Genomic DNA, 19,722 nt, shown 5'->3' on the forward strand with positions numbered 1-19,722 from the left:
AGCGTGAGTTCACAACTCAGTTCAACACTGCATCAGCTTGGCATTCTGCCTTCAGCTTCGCCTGTGGTATTGAAGGACCAGCGGAGATATGCTAAAGTTGTTGAAGTCAAAGGCCCGGTAAGCCAGTCAGGATCAATCATTTACGACATCTGCAGTCATTCCGAGAGCGAGTTGGACGACCTTCACTTTGGGGATGGCCTTCCCCCACGAAACCCTACGCGGTCTACCACAGCGAGAGCCCGAGATGGCCAAAGATGCGTATGGATCGTCACACCAGGTCGCCCACCAGTTTCAGAAGTTGCACGTACGCATTTCGATCATAGAGGCATCGCTCCTCAACACACTCACTACGTCCAAACAGAGCCGCTTGGAGACTACAAGGTGTCTATACGTGGTGGAGCTGGCTCAGAAGATCAGCTAGTATCAGGCTATAGTATAATTGGTAGTGTAGCTAGGTAGTATGTATGAATGAGACCTGAGCCAGACGGCGACGTTGTAGCATTTGGTATGTATACTTGGTGGAATCATACAACGTATCCGCCACGCCTAACCTCACCGCAATTGTTTATCCAACCATCCTACCCCAAAATCCCATCCCCTTCCGTATATTCACTGCCACAACCTTCATCTCCACTCTCTGCCCCTCCTTCCCAGAAATTAGCAACACAAGAGATCTACTATCCCTTAGGATATAGCTACAGACCGAGATAGTCACGGTTTCTAATCTCGGCGCATCCATTTCGCGGACCATGCTCGATGGACCGCCTCCGCGACTTATCTGATCGCACAGCTCGCGTCGGTCCTGTGCGTCTGTGTAGTCAGTGTCGATATGTTTGACGGTGTCGCGGAGGGGTTTGGGCAAGGCGGCAAAAGCATGGAGGACGGTGTCTTTGTGGGTTATTTCGCCTTTGGTGTTGATGTGTAGGGTGTCTACGTCTGGGATGAAGAGGAGAGGTTTTGATTCCTTTGCTTTGGTTCCCTTCGATTTAGTTCCCTCCGAGGTGGAAACAGGGAGGTGGAGAAGATGCGGCGCAGCCAGGAACTTGCACTCGGCGTCGAAGAACTTGCTAGTCAAGTGCAAGTTGATGTCGTGGTTGACAGAGGGAGAGACTCTGTAATGTACTGGGGAAGGTATACTTGCTGCTAATGTACTTGCTGCTGATGCAGAGACTACAGAATAGACTTGGCAAAATTTGGTGTCAGCGTGGAGGTGTCGTGGCGATGCATGTACTGCATTATTCCAAGCGTATCTGATGATGCTGGCTTGGAGTTCTGCAGGAAGGGTCTCGAAGAACTCGAAGATTAGTGCGGGTTCTTCTAGGGCGACTGTTGGCTCTGAATTTGGCTTGCCTTGAATAGTGCTGGATTTCTCCATGTTTGGAGCGGTATTGATGATGTTGAAAGCGTGACCGGTGATGATACAAGATGGGAGAGCGGGCAATTACTGTGTGGTAAATGAACGAGAAAATAACAGAGATACTGGGAGCAAGACCTTGTACCTTTCCATACATGTAATGTTAGTATATGACTTGAAAAACCCTAGTTACCTGGCTGTCATGCTGGATTGGGACTAAACAACATACCCCAACCATGGTACAGCCTAGAGATGATATACGACACAGCCACCTCATATAAGGAAAAAACTGAACAGGTCTGCAGCCTAAATTAACATAGAAACATGCAAAGTAAGTAACCTAACGTTAACGTAGGCTCCAGAGTGTTTAGGTTCTTCCTTAATTGGGGTGCATCAAGAACATGGACAGGTCGGAAACGATTGCTCACGACATATTTCTCAATGTTTTGTGATTACAGTACATACATACCATACTTCATCGAAAGCCTCCCTAGCGATCCAAAATATGGAAGCCAAGGACCACATAATGCGCCGATCCACCCATCCTGGTCCCATCTAAACAGGGACTGAAAAGGAAAACCCGCACAACCCACGCCCGCTACGAAGAAGGTATGGAAAATCGCTCCCAGAAAACATGATAAAAGCTAGAGCACATGGTTGCGGATGTCGCCAGAGACGAACTCGCCCGGGACAGACCGCGTCATGTTTGCTATGGCAGCCATTAGCACGGAACCGAAGAAGAAAGAAGGGGTATCAGAGTCGGCGAGGGTGTGGAGGTGCGGTCAGGCAGCGTTTATGACTCGCCTCCTGTTGATGCTGCGGGAGCACCTTCACCACCCCTGAATGATCCCCTTCCTCCACGGCCTCCGCGTGCGCCTCGCTCGCCTCCTCGTCCACCGCGAGAAGCACCGCCACGGCCTCCGCGACCGCCGCGACCGCCCTCACTGTCTGAGGCACCTCCACTTCGGTAGCCGCCGCCTGAGACGCCACCACGGGTGCTGGCTTGCCAGCTGCCGGCTCCGTACCTAGGCTGGTTGGGACCAGGGCCACGCTCGTTGTACACCTTGACGGTCTTGTTGTCTGGACCGCCCCTAGCGTTCCTGACATCATCCGCAACGCGACGGAGCGCACCGTGCATGTCCTGCGAAGTAGCGAAGTGGGCAACGAAGAAGTGCTTGATCTTCTCCATCTTCTCGACCTTGGACCTGTCTTCCTCGGCGAGCAGGCCCTTGGCTTCTTCTTCGTCCTTTACACCGGCAATGAAGAGACCCTTGCTCTCCTTGCGCTCGACGGGTTCCCGGGGAGCTGGGGATGTAGCCTTCTCTGGCGCGCCGGTGCCATTGGGCTTGACCTCGCTTGGAATGGACTTTTCAGCAGCGGCATTTGCTGCCGTGTTGTTGGCCGGAGGCTGGGGTGTGGCGGCCTTGAGGGGCTCCTTGGGTGTAGCAGCGGGGGCGGGCGAGGGTCCGGTCCGTGCAGCCTGGCCGGCATTCTGCTTCTGCTGTTGAGGAACCGGCGGGGTCGCAACGGCAGGGCGGGGCTGCTGAGGAGCGTTCGCTGGTGGTCCAGCTGAACGACCTGGAGCAGGCGATGGCTGCGCGGAAGGGCTGGGATTTACTGCAGCTGGGGGACCAGTGCTAGTGTTTGCAGCTGCAGGCTGAGTCTGGCCAGGTGCGACCTTTCCACCTCGGTGAGCGAAGTTGAAACCCTGGGCCCTCATCTCAGTACCAATTCTGCCATTGTCAATATCCAGTACGAGCCAACCGTAGGCAGCATCTGCAAGATTGAAGTTCCACATGTTCTTGAAAGCGCTCTCGTCGATCTGGCCGCTCTGAGGACCAGGAGCTGGACCGCCGAATGGGTTTCCGCCGTTGGCTACAGTTGGCATCTTGTTTACTATCTCAAGTGCCAGTGCCAGTAGACGTTGTTGAGACTCGCTATCAGCGACCGCAGGCTCGACTTCAGTCTTGACCGTATCCCACACGTCGTTGAACGAGGCCTTGGATGCGGCGAGCTTTCCGCGGTAGTGGTCGAGTGTGGGGTTGACGCTGAACTCGTTGTAGGAGCTACCGTAGCGGAAATGCAGACCAGCGGAGACAGAGAAGTCGGCCTTGAGCGTGACGGACAGCTGGTTGAGCAGACCTTCGCGAGCGGGAGATGCGTGGGTGACGAATATGCGGGTTTCGGTCGGATCGTATACGCGGTTGGCTGTGTCGACTAGTTCGCCCATCTGTAGCAGGGTAGTCCACATGGTACCCTGTCCACCTGCAATGGTCGTCCTGCCCTCGCCGTTGTCGAAGAGCTTGTGCATGACGACAGCACCACCGAGACCGAGCAGTCGTAGCTTGACGCCACCTACATCGAGCAGCCGCGAATGCGCCTCATCGATGATGTGCAGGTTGTCCACCTTGTACTCGCCCGATCGCAGCTTCTCCAGTACCTGAACATCTTCGCAAGCACCCCACACCGTGTATACTGGCACGTTCAGGGTGTATGTCTTGTTGAGGAAGAGGGGCAGTTCTGAGAGTGGCAGGTGCTCCCGTGCGAAGCGCTCTTTGATGGGCGGTTGGGGAGGGGCTGATGCGATGGAGCGCTTAACTGCATCTGACAACAGCGGTGAGTATTGGGCCACGTGCTTGAGAGTCTTCTCGGCGATGCGATCGAGCGAACGGTCATCGTAGAAGCCAAAGTCGCCGGTGTGGATGATGTAGTTTGCGCGGGCGTCGGCAGCGAGCTGGTTGAGCGATTGCAGGTTTCCTAGTTGGCGTTAGCAAGATGGAATTGCAGTTATGGTGTTGTTGTCGCCCTCACCTCGGACATCTGCAATGCACAGCACTCGCACGCTTCCCTGCTGGATCACGCGGCCCTGGTTAGGGAGCAGCGGAACAGCTCCAGGCGCTGGGCCTGAGGGACCACCGGGAGCGCCGCCATTAGGGAGGTAGTTGCCTGGGTAAGGGCGCGGCTGGTTAGGAGCTTGCTGGTTGGAGTCAGTATCGATGTCACATGTTGTCAGATTGGGGCGGCAATTGCCAGACATACTGAAGCCATGGAGTCGGAGGCGGAGGGGTCGAGCAACGTGTCCTGGTGAGGTATACAGGTGGCTGGGGTGGGCGGCGGAGATGGGGTGGGGTATTACAATTTCGGGGTAAGAGAGAATGTAGTGGAAGAGCCTCCTCTTTAGTGATGGCAGCGGCGAGTTGTCTTGTCTGCCGTTGCTCCTTCTGTTTTTGCTAACAGCTTTCCGCCGCACAGACCCTGGCCTAGCGCGTCCTATCAAGTCGCGTTGGAGCTGTCTGGAACCTCTACATCTCCAGCTCCCCCAGCTTCCTCCATCCATTGAAACCTGCTACCTCATTGTATCGCTGTTTCTTCATCTCGTTCTTGTCACGGAAGCTTCCGACAAGATGGCTTCCCTCTGCATTACCTCCTGGCAAGAACAAGGCATCACTGCCAGCCATCGCCGCCTCGTCTCCTAGCTACCTGAAGAGCTGTCACCCACTTCAAATGATGGCATTTCACAGACTACTTCCTCCATGGGGCTTTTCTTCGTTCGTCACACGAAGCAGCTTTAATGCTGGAGCTCCAGAACCTATGCCAGCTCGCACAGTCGATCTCCAGCGCAGTCTACCGACGCACCAGGTCGGACTCTACGACCACTAGCCAACAGGGACACCGAAAGGAGCGTCCCCACTCAAGGCTTTCCGCGCTGCTACGTGCTCGTGCAGCGTTTGCTTCTCGAGTTTGCCGCGCTCGTTTGCCATTGGTCGGTGAGCCGGCTTACCTAACTTTTGGACCCTAATTTTTGGACCCACTAAAAAAGTTGAAATCCCACCTTCTTCTATCGAGCGGCGCTCTTTTCACAACTGTAAATATCAAAGGTCTTCGCTGCCCCGCGATAGATCACCACAGCCTTGCTTTCTACATAACTACACTGTGAGAGCATCGCCATGGACGAGCAACAGTTTGTCCAGCTGCTCGAGGGCCTCATGGAGCGTATGTTACCCAACCCCGCTCTACCACAGAACCTGTACTGACATTCTCCAGCCGACACCGAGCGTGTCAAATCCGCTACCTCTACCCTCAACAAGAACTACTACAACTCACCCGCCTCTCTCAATGCCCTCCTTCAGATCCTCTGCGGTCACCCTAAGCCTCAACTCCGCCAACTGGCGGCCGTCGAGGCTAGGAAGCTGGTGACGAAGCACTGGGCCAACCTGCCTGCGGACCAGAAGAACTCTCTCCGCAATCAGCTGTTCCAGTTCACACTGAACGAGGACGTGACTCTCACACGGCACTCTGCTGCCCGCGTCATCTCGGCCATCGCGTCGCAAGATTTCGAAGATGGCGAGTGGGCTGACCTGCCTGGCTACCTCCAACAGGCTGCCACGAGCAACGAGGCGCGCCACCGTGAAGTCGGTACATATATCATCTTCACCACGCTTGAGTCAGCGGGCGACTCGTTCCCCGGCAAGCAAGCCGATCTGTACAAGCTGTTCAGCTCCACCATCCAAGACCCCCAGAGCGTTGAAGTCAGGATCAACACCATGCTTGGTCTCAGTCGCTTAGCTATGTTGCTTGAGCCCGACGAGAGCCCCAAGGAGCTTGCTCTATTCCAAGAGTCCATCCCCGGCATGGTCAACGTTCTGAAGGCTACTGTCGATGAGGGTGACGAGGACCGCGCTATGCAAGCTTTCGAGGTCTTCCAGACTCTTCTTGGCTGCGAGTCCGCGCTTCTGGCAAAGCACTTCGGCGATCTCGTCCGCTTCATGCTCGAGCTTGCGTCAAGCACCAACGTCGAAGATGACTACCGTTCTCAGGCGCTCGCATTCCTCATGCAATGCGTTCGCTACAGGAAGCTCAAGGTGCAGGGTCTGAGGATCGGTGAGGAGATGACCCTGAAGGCTCTCCACATCGTCACTGAGCTCGGTGAGCTCTCCAGCGAGGAGGAGGATGTCACTCCTGCCCGCTCCGCTCTTGGACTCCTCGACATCCTTGCCTCAAGCCTTCCTCCCAGCCAAGTTGTCATCCCTCTTCTTAAGAACCTTGGCAACTACTTCCAGTCGCAGAACCCCGACTACCGTCAAGCCGGTATTCTGGCTCTTGGCATGTGTGTCGAAGGCGCGCCTGACTTCATTGCTACCCAGCTTAACGAAATCATGCCCATGGTCCTGCACTTGTTGGAGGACCCTGAGCTCAAAGTCCGAGCCGCCGCTCTTAACGGTGTCGCTCGCTTGGCTGACGACCTGGCCGAGGACGTTGGCAAGGAGCACGCGCGCCTGATCCCCGCCATGATCAAGAACTTCGACCTTGCCGCCAACAACATGCAGGGTTCGGATGACGAGCGTAACCTTTCTATTGTCCGTGGTAGTTGCCATGCTATCGATTCTCTCATCGAGGGTCTCGAGCCAGAGGATGCCGGCAAGTACGTGCCTGAACTCATCCCACGCTTCAGCAAGCTCTTCCACCACGAAGACCTCAAGGTGAAGAGCGCAGCTATCGGTGCCGTTGGCTCCATCGCCTCTGCTGCTGAGAAGGCCTTCATCCCCTTCTTCGCCCAGACCATGCAAGAGCTTTCGCCATACGTGAGGATCAAGGACAGCCAAGACGAGCTCGACCTTCGCGGTGTCACTTGTGATTCCATGGCCAAGATTGCGTCCGCTGTCGGCCCTGAGCCTTTCGAACCATACGTTCTGCCGCTGATGGAAGCTTCCGAGGAAGCTCTCCACTTGGACCACCCCCGTCTCAGGGAGACCAGCTACATCCTCTGGAGTGTATTGGCCAAGGTCTACGAGGAGGGTTTCGCGAAGTATCTTGCCGGCATCGTCAAGGGGCTCAATGACTGCCTTGAGCAGGAGGAGACCAACCTTGATCTCGAGTTCGGTGAGGAGGCGGCAGACCTGGCCGGCCAAGAAGTTACTATCCAGGGCCAAAAGATCAAGGTCGCAGCTGCTAGCGATGACGACGACGATGATAGCGACCTGAACGAAGCTCTCATGGCCGGTGATGACGACGATGACTGGGATGACCTTGAGGGCGTCAGCGCTGTTGCCATGGAGAAGGAGATCGCGGCTGAAGTCTTCGGAGACATCATCACTCACACTCGCCGTGAATTTATCCCTTACATGGAGTCGACAGTCACTAAGCTGCTCGAACTTGTCGACCACTCATACGAGGGTATTCGCAAGGCTGCTATCAGTACGCTCTGGCGCACTTTTGCCTGTCTCTTCGGTATGGCTGAGGGCGATGGTATGGCCAAGTGGCAACCTGGTCTTCCTCTCAAGGTGGACATTCCCGATGAGCTGAAGAAGCTGGGCAACCTCGTCATGACTGCCACCATGACAATCTGGCAAGACGAGATGGACCGGTATGTACACTCTCTTTTCCTTTCTGACACACCCTGCAAAGATGACACAACTGTCGTTAATCCCAGCTCACTCCGATGCCAAAGTGCACTTGAGGTGAAAGCGAAATCACGACTGAGCAACTCTCAACACTATCACATATACATGATGTATGAATGAGAATCTGGCTAACGTTCTCCAGTGGCACTGTCACTGACATCAACCGTGATGTCGCGGCTACCCTCAAAGTCTGCGGACCGGCTATCTTGTTGACCGACAACGGCACCGTTGTACCTGATCTTTGCCAGCACCTGCTTGCCGTCATCACCAAGCGTCACCCTTGCCAGCAGGATCTAGGCGACGAGGCTGAGGAGGAGATCATGGATGAATCCTCTGAGTACGACTGGCTCGTCATTGAGACAGCTCTTGAGGCCGTCACCTGTCTCTCTGTTGCACTTGGCGAGCAGTTCGCTGAACTGTGGAAGATGTTCGAAAAGCCCATCGTCAAGTACGCCAGCAGCCAGGAATCCACCGAGCGAAGCGCTGCCGTTGGCGCTATTGCTGAGTGTGTCGGTAACATGGGTGCCGCCTGCACTCCGTACACCACTAGCATGCTGAAGCTCTTCCTACACCGCCTGTCAGACGAGGACCCAGAGACCAAGTCTAACGCTGTCTACGGCATTGGCCTCCTGTGCGAGATGACGACCAATGACGACGAGATCCTCAAGTCATTGCCTACCATCTTCTCCAAGCTTGAGCCTCTGCTCGATGCTCAGGACCAAGCCCGTCTTCTCGACAACACGGCTGGATGCGTCAGCAGGTTCATCGCGAAACACCCTAGCAAGCTTCCCATTGCCGAGGTATTGCCCCGCTTGGTGCAGCTCCTGCCTCTGCGCGAGGACTACGAGGAGAACAAGCCTGTGTTCGGCATGATTGTCAAGCTCTATCAACTCAACGAGCCAACGGTGCAGCAGCTCACATCTACGCTGATGCCCGTGTTCGAGAAGGTTCTCGGCCCGCCTGAGGACCAGCTCGAGGACGAGACGCGCTCGCAGCTTGTCGAGCTGGTGCAGCATCTGCGCAAGTAGGAAGGTTTCGTTTTGCTAAAAGAGAGGGATACCCGTCGAAAGACACACGTGAAGGATTTAGGCATGGGATGGTAGGATGGGATATAGATACGGATTTACGATACCATGCACATGAATGAATGTTCAATATACAGATTGCACTGAACTTGAATGTAATGAAGACCGTGACGACCTTCAGCATGTGGTTTGGTGTTGGGTGGCTGAGACGCGTGACAAGGGGCCCATGCTTCTGGTTCCTGAGCCGGCGCGCGCCATTTATCCAAGCTGGAGCAGTGACGTCTGCACCCCAGACACTTGCGGTTGCCTGTGCGCCCATGCCTCATAACAACTCCTACACTCTCTGCAGCGAACCGTTCCTCTGCAACACTATTCCAGTTCCTGCGCATTCCCTCACTAGCTCCACGAAAGCGCGTGAGTGCTAGACGCTCCTGGATCGCGTTCGCCTCGTACATAGCTCCCGACAGCTTCACCCGCCACCTCGGCTCGAACGTGTAGTCCTCCCCGCCCATCGCCTACCATCGCCCTTACATCGTCGATTCCTTCGCACTCTTCAATATCCGATCGCATCTAGCTCTTCATACGATACCGCGTCGCGCTCGGTCTCAGCGCTCAGGCGCATCGCACAAGATGGTGCAGCGAAGCACGCGAGGATGGAAGGCCATGACGTTTGGCCTGCTTTCCATCCTCACTGGATCAGCTCTTGCAGGACCGGATCTGACATCGAAACACGAGAAGGGAAGGTGCGCGATCCGCGGGCAATGCGGGAAGCAGAGCTTCTTTGGGTCAGAGCTGCCCTGCCCTGACAACGGCCCGGCGAAGACGCCGGACAGCGATGTGCGGAAGAAGCTGGTCGACATTTGCGGCAGTCAGTGGTCAGACACCGACATTTGCTGTGACGAAGATCAGCTTGACGCCCTCAAGACGAACCTCGACCGCGCCACGCCTATCATCAACGCATGCCCTGCCTGCAAGGAGAACTTCTACAACCTCTTCTGCACATTCACCTGCTCTCCCGACCAATCCACATTCATCAACGTAACGCGAACCGAGCCCAAAGGTGACAAGTACCTAGTCACCGAACTAGACAACCTGGTATCCGACAAGTACGCCTCAACCTTCTACGACAGCTGTAAGGATGTCAAGTTCGGTGCGACAAACGGCAAAGCTATGGACTTTATTGGAGGTGGCGCGAAGAACTACACACAGTTCCTAAAGTTCCTGGGCGACAAGAAGTTTTTGGGTTCGCCCTTCCAGATCAACTTTCCCCGGCCCAGCGAAGACGAGTTCCCTGGAATGGATGCGATGAACAAGCACGCCTACCCATGCGACACTGACGACGAGAAGTATCGTTGCGCCTGCCTCGACTGTGGTGGATCATGCACTGAACTACCCGAAGTGCAAGAGGAGAAGCAATGCCACGTCGGTCTGCTGCCCTGCCTATCCTTCGCTGTCATCATCATCTACTCGTTTTTCCTCGGCTTGCTCTGCACTGCTGTCGCAGGTCACGTCGCTTACAAGAATCACTCGAAACACAAGACCGAGCGTATGCGCCTGTTGCAGGACACGAGCCCTAGCGACGATGAGGATGAGGGCGATATCGTACACAACGTTGGCATGTTGGATCGCCCCACCAAACACTACTTCATCAACACGTGGTGCGATCGCATGTTCAGCCGTCTTGGTTACATCTGCGCTCGCTTCCCTGCCATTACCATCGTCACTAGCGTCATTGTGGTTGGTCTGATGAGCTTGGGATGGCTACGCTTCCAGATCGAAACCGACCCTGTCAATCTATGGGTCTCTCCTGATTCCGCTGCCGCGCAGGAGAAGACCTTCTTCGATGAGAAATTCGGCCCCTTCTTCCGTGCTGAACAGGCTTTCCTTGTCAACGATACCCACGGAGAAGCCGGACCCGTTCTCAGTTACGAGACTTTGGATTGGTGGTTCGGCGTAGAGAACCAGATCCAGCGTCTCAAGTCTTACGAGCACGGCGTGACTCTGGACAAGGTCTGCTTCAAGCCAGTAGGCGACGACTGCGTTGTTCAGTCTGTGACTGGATACTTCCAAGGCGATTTTGCCAATGTTTCACCCGACAGCTGGCAAGACGACCTACTGCAATGTGTCGACAACCCTTCTCAGTGCTTGCCAACCTTCCAGCAGCCGCTCGACCCTCATCTTCTCTTTGGTGGCGTCAACGACACCGTTCTGGACGCCAAAGCGCTCGTCGTTACATGGGTTGTGCAGAATTTCCCCAAGGGCACCCCAGAAGAACAGCGCGCCATGGACTTTGAGAACGAGATGAAGAACTACCTCAAGTTCGTATCTGATGAAGCTCACAAGAGAGGTCTCCGACTGAGTTTCAACACTGAGGTCAGTCTTGAGCAGGAGTTGAGTAAGAGCACCAACACGGATGCCAAGATCGTGGTCATCAGCTACATCATCATGTTCCTGTACGCATCCCTGGCTCTGGGCTCTACCACGCTTACCGTACGATCCGTTCTTCGCAACCCAGCGAACGCGTTTGTGCAGTCCAAGTTCATGCTCGGTACTGTCGGCATCTTGATTGTGCTCATGTCTGTATCTGCATCTGTCGGACTCTTCTCAGCAGCTGGTATCAAAGTCACCCTGATCATTGCAGAGGTCATTCCGTTCCTCGTACTGGCTGTTGGTGTTGACAACATCTTCCTCATTGTGCACGAGTTTGAGCGCATCAACATCAGCCACCCCGAGGGTAGCATCCCAGAACGTGTATCACGAGCACTTGGACGCATGGGCCCTTCGATTCTACTCTCTGCGCTCACAGAGACCACCGCATTCGCTCTTGGGTGTGCCGTAGGGATGCCTGCCGTACGAAACTTCGCCGCGTACGCTGCAGGCGCCGTCTTCATCAACGCTATCCTTCAAGTCACCATGTTCATTGCTGTCCTCGCCCTGAACCAGCAACGTGTGGAAAACAACCGAGCCGACTGTTTCCCGTGTGTTCGTGTTGGTCGTGCTGATCCTGGCTACCTTAACGGTGGTATGGGATACGGCGCTGGCGAGGAAGGCGCACTCCAGCGATTCATCCGCAAGACGTATGCTCCAGCGATTTTGGGAAAGAAGACAAAGGTCGGCATCATTGCGCTATTCTTCGGAATCTTCACGGCCGGTCTTGCCCTCTTCCCAAGTGTGGAGCTAGGCCTTGATCAACGCATTGCCATCCCCAGCGATTCTTATCTTATTCCTTACTTTAATGATCTGTACGACTACCTCGACGTCGGCCCGCCAGTCTACTTTGTCACCAAGGAGCTGAACGTTACCGAGCGGAAGCCTCAAAAGGAGCTTTGTGGACGCTTCTCCACTTGCGATCGAGAGAGCTTAGCCAACATCATCGAAGCAGAGCGCAAGCGGCCTGAGGTCTCACATCTTGCAGCTTCGGCCGCTAACTGGCTCGATGACTTCTTCCTATGGCTTAACCCCGAGAACGAGAAGTGCTGCGTCGACGAAAAGGGCAAGCCGTGCTTCCAGGGCCGTCAACCACCTTGGAACATGACTCTGTCGGGCATGCCCGAAGGCGAGGAGTTCATCCACTATCTTCAACTCTGGATTGATGCACCGACTACTGAAGACTGCCCACTAGGTGGAAAGGCCGCTTACTCTGACGCTCTAGTCATCGACTCGAAGCACCTTACCATCCCCGCATCCCACTTCCGCACTTCACACACGCCTCTCCGCTCGCAGAGTGACTTTATCTCTGCCTACACCGCCGCACGTCGCATCTCGAAAGAGATCTCCAAGGACGTCGATACAGAAGTCTTCCCCTACTCCAAGTTCTACATCTTCTTCGACCAATACACAACCATCGTTCGTCTAGCCGGCGCCCTAATCGGGTCCGCCCTCGCCGCAGTCCTCGTCATCACCACCATCATGCTCGGCTCCCTTGCCACTGGTCTCGTCGTCACCCTCGTAGTCGGCATGACAGTCTCTGCCATCATCGGCTCCATGGCTGTCCTCGGCGTATCTCTCAACGCCGTCTCGCTCGTCAACCTCATCATCTGCGTCGGTATCAGCGTTGAGTTCACAGCGCACATTGCCCGTGCATTCACCTTCCCCAGCCGCGCTACCATGGAGAAGGCACCACGACACCGCTTCCGCGGTCGTGATGCCCGCGCTTGGACTGCTATGGTCAACGTGGCAAGTAGCGTCATCAGCGGCATCACCATCACCAAGATCTTGGGCGTGGGTGTTTTGGCTTTCACTAGGAGTAAGGTACGTTGTCGCCATCCCCGCTTTCCCTTCCGTTCCCCATTCTAATAACTCTCCAGATCTTCGAAATCTATTACTTCCGCGTCTGGGTCGCCCTTGTTCTTTGGGCGTCCACCCACGCACTGATTTTGCTCCCTGTACTACTATCGCTTGTAGGCGGTGGAGGCTACGTCGACCCAGAAAGTGATGGCGGTCTCGAACAAGACCTACGGCGCCGTCAGTACCCTGCTTTACTCGCCGAAGATGACGAGTATGACAGCGATGACTAGGACCATGGTCTCTTGGGAAAGCATTGGTGTAGCATGTTCTAAGGATATGGGGTTCAGACTTTTTTTGGCTTGGGATGCATGGAAGGCGTTTTTTCTGGTTTGGGTTTTTGAATGAGGGAGGTGGGGTATGAGTCGAGTGCCGCAATCAAGAGAGGGAGGGGGATGAAGCAGTGGATCCGTTTCCAGCTTTCGAATGAAGCTGTATGATATCGCTATTGGATTAATTTGATCATATTAAAGACAGCAAGACATTTATGTTGTCTAATGCGTTGTAATGTGCCTTGATGCTTGTATGGCCCCCAATGATGGTTCTGCGCATACAGTGAGCAATGGAATTGTCAAGGCTATAGCGAACTCACATGTCTAGAACGCGGTGGAAAGGCGACGTGGCTGTAGAGTGGGTCGCTTATATAACCGTCTGATGCGCCGAGGTCAGTCCCATCCGCATGTCACCGTCAATGTCACCAAGCCAACCCCATCTTGACATGCAGCCGCCATAGCTCTTCCGCATGATGCCCGCGCTTATACAAGACAATAGGCGTTTGCGACCCGGTCCCTGAACTCCGCCTACAAAAACTTCGCGTTTGCCACATTTCATCCACCAATGGCGACGCGACGTGTCCGCGGTAGATCGACGGCAGATACTCCTAAGCCTCTCCAACTTCGTAGCGCCGATGGATGATGCTTGTTGAGACACGACTACCGCGACTTTGGCGAAGGCGAACCAATGCATGACGCAGAAGTCTGTAAGGTGGACCGTCGGACATACTTGATGCGCGGAGGCGGCTGCCAAACATGGAGATGGTGCCGTCTGGGGCTCGGTGACGTCTCCGACCCCTCCATCCCACCTCCGACAACTTTTTCCCCAGACAACGTTTAAAGGTCCAGAACATCCGCATTTCAGCACTCACAAATTCTTTACTTTTTCTTCTTGATACCCCAAGTTCACCAATTGCAAACATGTCTCTCGGAAGGAAGGTTACTCTCAACACTGGCGCTGCCATTCCGTGAGTACTCAAACAAACACCCCGCAGACATACGTATCAATTGCTAATCTTTCCAGCCAACTTGGATTCGGCACATGGCAGGCTGAACCTGGTCAGGTCGGCGCCGCCGTCCTCGAGGCCCTCAAGGCTGGCTACCGCCACCTTGATCTCGCCAAGGTCTACGGCAACCAGAAGGAGATCGCTCAGGCCCTCAAGAAGGCTTTCGGCGGCGAGGTCCCCAACCTCAAGCGTGAGGACGTCTTCATCACATCCAAGCTCTGGAACTCGCAGCACCGCCCCAAGGACGTCCCCGGCGCTCTTGACGACTGCCTGGCTGAGCTTGGCCTCGACTACCTAGACCTTTACCTCGTCCACTTCCCCGTCGCTTTCGACGAGCGCGGCGATGTCCACAACAACCTCTTCCCTCTCGAGGGCGAGGACGTCAAGATGCTCAACGACGTCTCCATCGTCGACACATGGAAGGCCATGACACAGCTGCCCAAGGAGAAGGCGCGTGCCGTCGGTGTCTCCAACCACACCAAGGAGCACCTCCAGGCTATCATCGACGGCACTGGCGTCACCCCCGCCGCCAACCAGATCGAGCGCCACCCCCGTCTCCTCCAGCCAGAGCTCATCCAGTACTGCAAGGAGAAGAACATTCACATCACCGAGTACTCCGTAAGCAGCTTCCCCTCTGCTTCCCCCAACAAAACACTAACAAACCCCCAGGCCTTCGGCAACAACATGGTCGGCGAGCCCCTCCTCGTCCAGCACCCCACCATCAAGGAGATCGCCACCCGCATCGGCGCCTCCCCCGCACAAGTCATCCTCGCCTGGGCCCAAGTCGGCGGCCACTCCGTCATTCCCAAGTCCGTCACCGCGTCGCGCATCCAAGAGAACTTCAAGGAGGTTGATCTGTCGGAAGACGACTTTGCCAAGGTCGAGGAGATTGGCAAGAAGGAGCCCCGCCGCTTCAACATTCCTTACATTGCTAACAAGCCGAGGTGGCCTGTTAACATCTTTGGTGAGCCTGAGGAGAAGGACGCGCCGCATAAGGTTGTTGTTAAGGTTTAGATTGATGGTGTGGAGGTGATAGGGAGGTGGGAATGAATAATAGAATAAATGAATATATACCCCCCATATATCTTGCTTCCAGATACGATGGCGATGGATGAACCTGTGCACACAAATCACCATTCATACACAACCTTCATCTGATGTAGCTAGCCATGCATCGTACTTTGCTAGAACATGGGCACGACGGAAGTCACAGAGTAAGGATGCACATCGATAAGATTCATCGGGGGTGGAGCGCGATGACCCGAAAAGACAGGGATAAGCCACGCGGGTAAGCTAGAATAGGCTTCATGACGTAGTGCCGGTCTCGAATATCAACGCGCTTCACTCCGCCGCGTCTACGCTCTTCACGTCTTACACTGCATACTACATTGTGACTTAGTTGATGATATGTCCGCAACTTAATCTCGCTATTTGACTGCGTGTTGTAGGTCGCTTTCTGTGATTTCTGGTGCTCTGGATCTTGGTCGAGCCATGTTGAGCCTATTACGACGCGACTAATCATTTTCTGGCTTCAAACGTCTCGTTACCGTCCTTGGGATTCCCAGTCACTTGCTCTTCAGTTTTTCCGTTTGCGTGCGTACCATGAGGACGAATACATCCTCGCGGCACTTTATGGGCCTGATGTGCTCTGCGTCATTCGTCTATGATCACTTCGTCACCTACACCACTACACCTGCCGCGACAGCAATAGAACTACCTGTGGAAACAATACTGCAGCAGTCAAAGACCCGTATCTACTCGCCAATCTGATACGCGACCGTCACAAGAACTTTCAGGGTGCTCCTGCACCTCTCTCTTACACACACGCACCATCTCGATTCTTAGCACCACATTCACTTCCGCGCCTCGCTATCGCTTATATATCTAGACAGACTAAGATTTTACACCACCAAGAAATTCGCAAATACAATCCAAAGCCCCACAATCCCGCCCACACTGCGCAACAGTTACGATGCCACTGAACAATGGCGCCAAGGCAGCGAACGAGCACCTCATCTTCGTTAAGAACGTACCCGGCTACACCGAGACAGAGGAGTTGAAACGAATGTACGAAAACTACAATCCGACAAGTCTTAAGAACGTCTATCCGAACAGCAATGTTACCACGATCGTCGTCGGCTTCCGCACCAAAGCCGAAGCAACGCGTGCTCAAGAGGAGACAGACCAGACGCGCATAGCGAACGTCATTCTCAAAGTGGAGATGTACAATCAGCGACAGTCGGTGAGATACCTGCGGGATCAAGGGCAAGCGAATCGGTCACTGGGACAGGTGGAGCAGGACGAACCAGGATACTTCGACGAGCCAGCGCAAGAAGACGCGCCGTTCTTCACGCCACCTCTAGAACCATACGTTGCGAGAGATCCCGCTGCGGCGCCGCAGGGCACCACGTGGGCCGATGTCGCTGGCAATCGACTTGTTCCGGTCAAAGAGGCGCGAAAGCTAAACGGCACAGACAGCCCAGATACCGTACCATCAACACCTACATACACTCCTCGCGTGCCAATAGCTGTCCCACAGAAGCTCCTCCCGCCCGGCCAACAGCAGCCTGGAAGCTCACCACCCCCAGCAGCTGTCTCACTAGGAGACAGCACTCCCGAAGCCCTGCCCATCCTGCCACCTCGCAGCGTCGTTAGCACAAACACAGACACCATTAACGAGACCGAAGACCGCGATAGAACGATTAGCGATATTGCGATCTGGCAAGCGACTACACAATGGGCGACCGAGCGCGGTAGCTACCAAGCCATACTCCAAGAAGTAGAGCCTATCGATACTACAGCGCGTATTCAGCAACGACACTGTCGGGACTGCGTGTTTTGTCAGATGCGGAATAGATCTTAGTGGGAATTTGATGAGCGTCGAGACAAGTGTGAAGAGACGGAGTTAATTTCGGGAATGAGAAAGGTGCTAGCGTCTTGCGTCGAGCAGACTTTGGAGGAATTAGACATACTTGGAACCCGCCTTGGGGATTATCTAATGGAATCTTTGGACTTTTGTTAGATTAGTCGCGACAGTCGGAGAATCAGAAGCTTACGGGATGTAGTTTTTCTGAAAATGTGACTTCAATAATGAATGAACCAGCACGATAGAATAACGAATGCTTGTTAGAAGAACAAAGACGTGTCGCGCATCTGGCAGCGGCAACGCGACGGATTCGCGGGTTAGCTTGATCAACATCATCGTGGCTTCCGTTCGTGTTAGCGCACTTGCGCAGGGGCTTCTTGCCCGGTTTACGTCTTCAACTCATCAGCCTTCATCGCTTTCATCATCAAACTCATCATAATCACTCATTTCTCGCAAGCTGCATCATGGAATTATGAAAGCTTATGAAGGCTACGTGTGATACTTCATCTATGAAGTACAACGCGAAACATTGATATGATTACCAGATAGGCTTTTCATGCGTAAGCTCGCTAAGAGCTCTGGTTACCATACCCTACTCTACTCCCCTATTGCCATGCGAAAGCATGCTGAAAGAATCTGCTGACAAAGACTTGCAGCTGTTACTGAGCTCACCGAGAGTTTTGCGTGCCTGTACTCCACCCTTCCTATGTCGCATTCCCAGACAAAGTGGGACAAAGATTTAACGTAAGCGTCTAACACTCCATATACCCCATATACCGATATACGCCGTATCGGTAGGTCATGCTTCCCCGTTCGTCTTAAATCAATACTCGTCGCATACCCCACCATGCTCTTGCTCAATGGTACCCCGGCTGCCTTGTCGTTAGTGCAATTGCAAGGACCGGGTTCACTACAGCAAGTGTGTTGAGAACGTGTCTGGGATGGTTAGTAAGCTTGACAACCAAGATGGATTTCAGCGAACATACCGATGGGGGCCCATGCTCTAGCTCAAGCTGTCCGGGTAGTCGCTCAACGGCTGGAGCTGCCTCATCAAGAGATGTGTCAATTTCAGCTTAAACCTCGTCTAGTACAGCCTGAACCTTCGCCTCAAAGCGGCTCATGTATTCTTTCAAGAAGAACAACACCGAGCCCGGATACAGTTTGCCCCAGATGAGTGTATCTTTCGTAGCGCGGAAAGTCCTTATCTCGTTCATGTTGATAAGCGACATCCTGTCGCCTGCCTGGGAGTCCTGGCACGACTGGAAGCCCATGAACGTTTGAGTTATCCTTCATACCCGGATACAGTACACGCATTGTCTGGGCAAGCTGCGTTGGTGTCAATTTCGAACTGCCGTCGCCGCCGTGTCGGGTCATCCTCAAGCATTCGAGACTCGCTTCCTCTTCATTCTTGAAAAGAACAATCCAGGGCGCGTCCTTCACGCAATAAAGACCGTCGAAAGTTGGGAAACAGTCTGACCTGGCGATTTTGGCATTAACGTTCGTAGTTTCGTCAGCAGTGACCTCCCAGATGATTGTGCCGGTGGTGATGTTCTTGAGTTCCGCCTCTGGTATCTTCTCCCTTACTTCACCGCATTCTTCCAAAGATGTCAACTATTTCAGCAACCCTCAAATGTCAGGCCTGCCTTCGTTTTCCGGGGGAAAATTAGATAGGTCGGCAATACGATGGCTTGTCATGCGGTCGAGCAAGGACATCGAGACAGCCGGTGCTACAGCCATCCTTCCAGTCGCCAATGCAGTGTCCGGGGCGATCGAAGATGTACCACTCTTCGAAGTAGCGACGCTAGAACATGTCGACTCTCCTAAACCCAAAAACATGATTGACCTTTGCTAATTCTAATATGATATTAGTAAAGAGCTCTTGGCTTTTACGGTCGTACTATGACATCTAGCGAGTGATTTACTTACGGAGTGGCTCTCCTTCGTCTGCAAGCTTGAGCACTTTTCGTCGACTCTCTCACGGTACATCCTCATCGTCGATGTTCCTCTTCTTACCTTGGCCCGCCATGTCGAATCAGCGCGTCGTGGTTATGAGGGTCGAGTATCGATCACACTGTGGAGGAAACCAGCGACTTCGGTAGTGGGCGGCAGAGGGAGTCTGGACACTGACGAACCCCAGAATAGCGGGCTGACTGGAGGCTGGTGGCCCGTCCGGGAGAGGCCATGGGACTGGCGCGCTTTGGCCTGGAGTAAATCTTCAAGGTCTGCAATCCGCGTTGTGCGGGCGGTAGGCCTTTCGAGCGATGAACCTTATGGGCGGGTGGCTGACAGAATACTCAGCTGGTAGTTGAGTGTAAGGACGATCGGTGTAGAGAACAGGGTACTGACTCCGTCAGTAGTTATGAACTACAGAGCGACTAGGGCTCGAAATGAATGCCTTGCGTACGACATCGGCCCTAGCGCCCGCATATTACGTGAAAGTGCTCAGACCAGTGAATACCTGACCTATGAGAGTTTTACTACCTCGTACTTGCGCAAGCGTTGCTGAACACTTT

The 19,722-nt window shown here is 54.2% G+C and overlaps 7 protein-coding genes across 7 annotated transcripts; 4 read left to right on the forward strand and 3 right to left on the reverse strand.

Annotated features, from left to right (window-relative positions):
- Window positions 1–493: 493 nt before the first annotated feature.
- On the reverse strand, window positions 494–1,510 carry BKA58DRAFT_222770 (uncharacterized protein). The gene has a single exon (XM_046166283.1). It carries the CDS (start codon window positions 1,373–1,375, stop codon window positions 566–568), a length of 810 nt encoding a protein of 269 aa, XP_046022453.1. The 5' UTR covers window positions 1,376–1,510; the 3' UTR covers window positions 494–565.
- Window positions 1,511–2,147: 637 nt separating this feature from the next.
- On the reverse strand, window positions 2,148–4,402 carry BKA58DRAFT_404098 (ser/Thr protein phosphatase family protein; the record flags this gene model as incomplete). The annotated part of the gene is made up of 3 exons (XM_046171823.1): window positions 2,148–4,111; window positions 4,166–4,331; window positions 4,394–4,402. The coding sequence occupies 3 exons, from the start codon at window positions 4,400–4,402 to the stop codon at window positions 2,148–2,150; spliced, it is 2,139 nt and encodes a 712-aa protein (XP_046022454.1).
- An 899-nt stretch (window positions 4,403–5,301) lies between these two features.
- On the forward strand, window positions 5,302–8,783 carry BKA58DRAFT_320309 (armadillo-type protein; the record flags this gene model as incomplete). Its single annotated transcript, XM_046167762.1, has 3 exons — window positions 5,302–5,347; window positions 5,399–7,718; window positions 7,898–8,783. 3 exons carry the CDS (start codon window positions 5,302–5,304, stop codon window positions 8,781–8,783), a joined length of 3,252 nt encoding a protein of 1,083 aa, XP_046022455.1.
- Window positions 8,784–9,076: 293 nt separating this feature from the next.
- On the forward strand, window positions 9,077–13,408 carry BKA58DRAFT_389654 (sterol-sensing domain of SREBP cleavage-activation-domain-containing protein; the record flags this gene model as incomplete). Its single annotated transcript, XM_046170765.1, has 2 exons — window positions 9,077–13,031; window positions 13,088–13,408. Coding segments are annotated over exons 1-2 (3,827 nt in total), but the record flags the coding sequence as incomplete, so codon positions are not given.
- Window positions 13,409–14,257: 849 nt separating this feature from the next.
- Window positions 14,258–15,357, forward strand: BKA58DRAFT_320620 (aldehyde reductase 1; the record flags this gene model as incomplete). Its single annotated transcript, XM_046167774.1, has 3 exons — window positions 14,258–14,304; window positions 14,361–14,961; window positions 15,013–15,357. The coding sequence occupies 3 exons, from the start codon at window positions 14,258–14,260 to the stop codon at window positions 15,355–15,357; spliced, it is 993 nt and encodes a 330-aa protein (XP_046022457.1).
- Window positions 15,358–16,062: 705 nt separating this feature from the next.
- On the forward strand, window positions 16,063–17,206 carry BKA58DRAFT_422854 (uncharacterized protein; the record flags this gene model as incomplete). The annotated part of the gene is made up of 1 exon (XM_046172840.1): window positions 16,063–17,206. Exon 1 carries the CDS (start codon window positions 16,316–16,318, stop codon window positions 17,204–17,206), a length of 891 nt encoding a protein of 296 aa, XP_046022458.1. The 5' UTR covers window positions 16,063–16,315.
- Window positions 17,207–17,806: 600 nt separating this feature from the next.
- BKA58DRAFT_404102 (uncharacterized protein) lies at window positions 17,807–19,235 on the reverse strand (the record flags this gene model as incomplete). Its single annotated transcript, XM_046171824.1, has 5 exons — window positions 17,807–18,145; window positions 18,196–18,281; window positions 18,505–18,804; window positions 19,136–19,153; window positions 19,223–19,235. The coding sequence occupies 5 exons, from the start codon at window positions 19,233–19,235 to the stop codon at window positions 17,807–17,809; spliced, it is 756 nt and encodes a 251-aa protein (XP_046022459.1).
- Window positions 19,236–19,722: the final 487 nt, after the last annotated feature.

This window comes from Alternaria rosae (genome assembly GCF_020736505.1).
Source record: "Alternaria rosae strain MPI-PUGE-AT-0040 chromosome Unknown BKA58scaffold_8, whole genome shotgun sequence".
Classification (NCBI taxonomy): Eukaryota; Fungi; Ascomycota; class Dothideomycetes; order Pleosporales; family Pleosporaceae; genus Alternaria; species Alternaria rosae.